Raw genomic sequence first — 528 nt, 5'->3', positions numbered from 1 at the left:
AGATTTCTGTGGAGTTTAATATGCACATAATTGCAACCTTCCTGAGTCCTGAGTATATTGATTTTAATCGATTTTAATCTTTATTTGGGATAAAAGTAAGATTGGTGATTAAATCATTAAATCATGTTCAATGTATATAGAAAATAATCTTTTTTTTTTTTTGGTTGGACTCTACAATTCAAGTAACTTCTTGAATTATTTTTTTCAACTGCTAGTGTATTTACCATTTAAATTTCTAAATGAGAAATTATTTCTCTTTTCTTAACAGACCGGAAGGAAAGAAAAAGGAGATCCTCTAAACATTGCAATTGATAAGATGACCAAGAAAACACGAGATCTAAGGAGACAGGTACTGTTTTCTATTTTTGTTTTAAGTGCATAATTATTAGTAGTAGTTTCAAAGAATGTTCTTTATTTCAACGTGCCTTATTAGAACTGACTTTCAGGTTACCATTTTCTATAGTTTCTAAATATTCATATAAACCTTGTATCAGCGAGGTAAATGTTCTTATGATGTCTTGGTTGCCA

At 29.0% G+C, this 528-nt stretch overlaps 1 protein-coding gene across 1 annotated transcript in view; it reads left to right on the top strand.

Moving 5' to 3' along the window:
- The first annotated feature begins 274 nt into the window (after positions 1-274).
- The window catches only part of LOC103209732 (catenin alpha-2), a 457,184-nt gene continuing 456,930 nt past the window's right edge, over positions 275-528 (top strand). Inside the window, exon 1 of the mRNA XM_007955632.2 lies at positions 275-349. Within this exon, the coding sequence (XP_007953823.1) occupies positions 317-349 (33 nt within the window). The 5' untranslated portion in view covers positions 275-316. The remainder of the gene's footprint in view (positions 350-528) is intronic.

This window comes from Orycteropus afer, unplaced genomic scaffold (genome assembly GCF_000298275.1).
Source record: "Orycteropus afer afer isolate SDZICR_OR568_19922 unplaced genomic scaffold, OryAfe1.0 scaffold00521, whole genome shotgun sequence".
NCBI classification, from domain to species: domain Eukaryota; kingdom Metazoa; phylum Chordata; class Mammalia; order Tubulidentata; family Orycteropodidae; genus Orycteropus; species Orycteropus afer.
The sequence above is the reverse complement of the archived record's forward strand: the minus strand, read 5'-3'. Positions and strand labels throughout refer to the sequence as shown.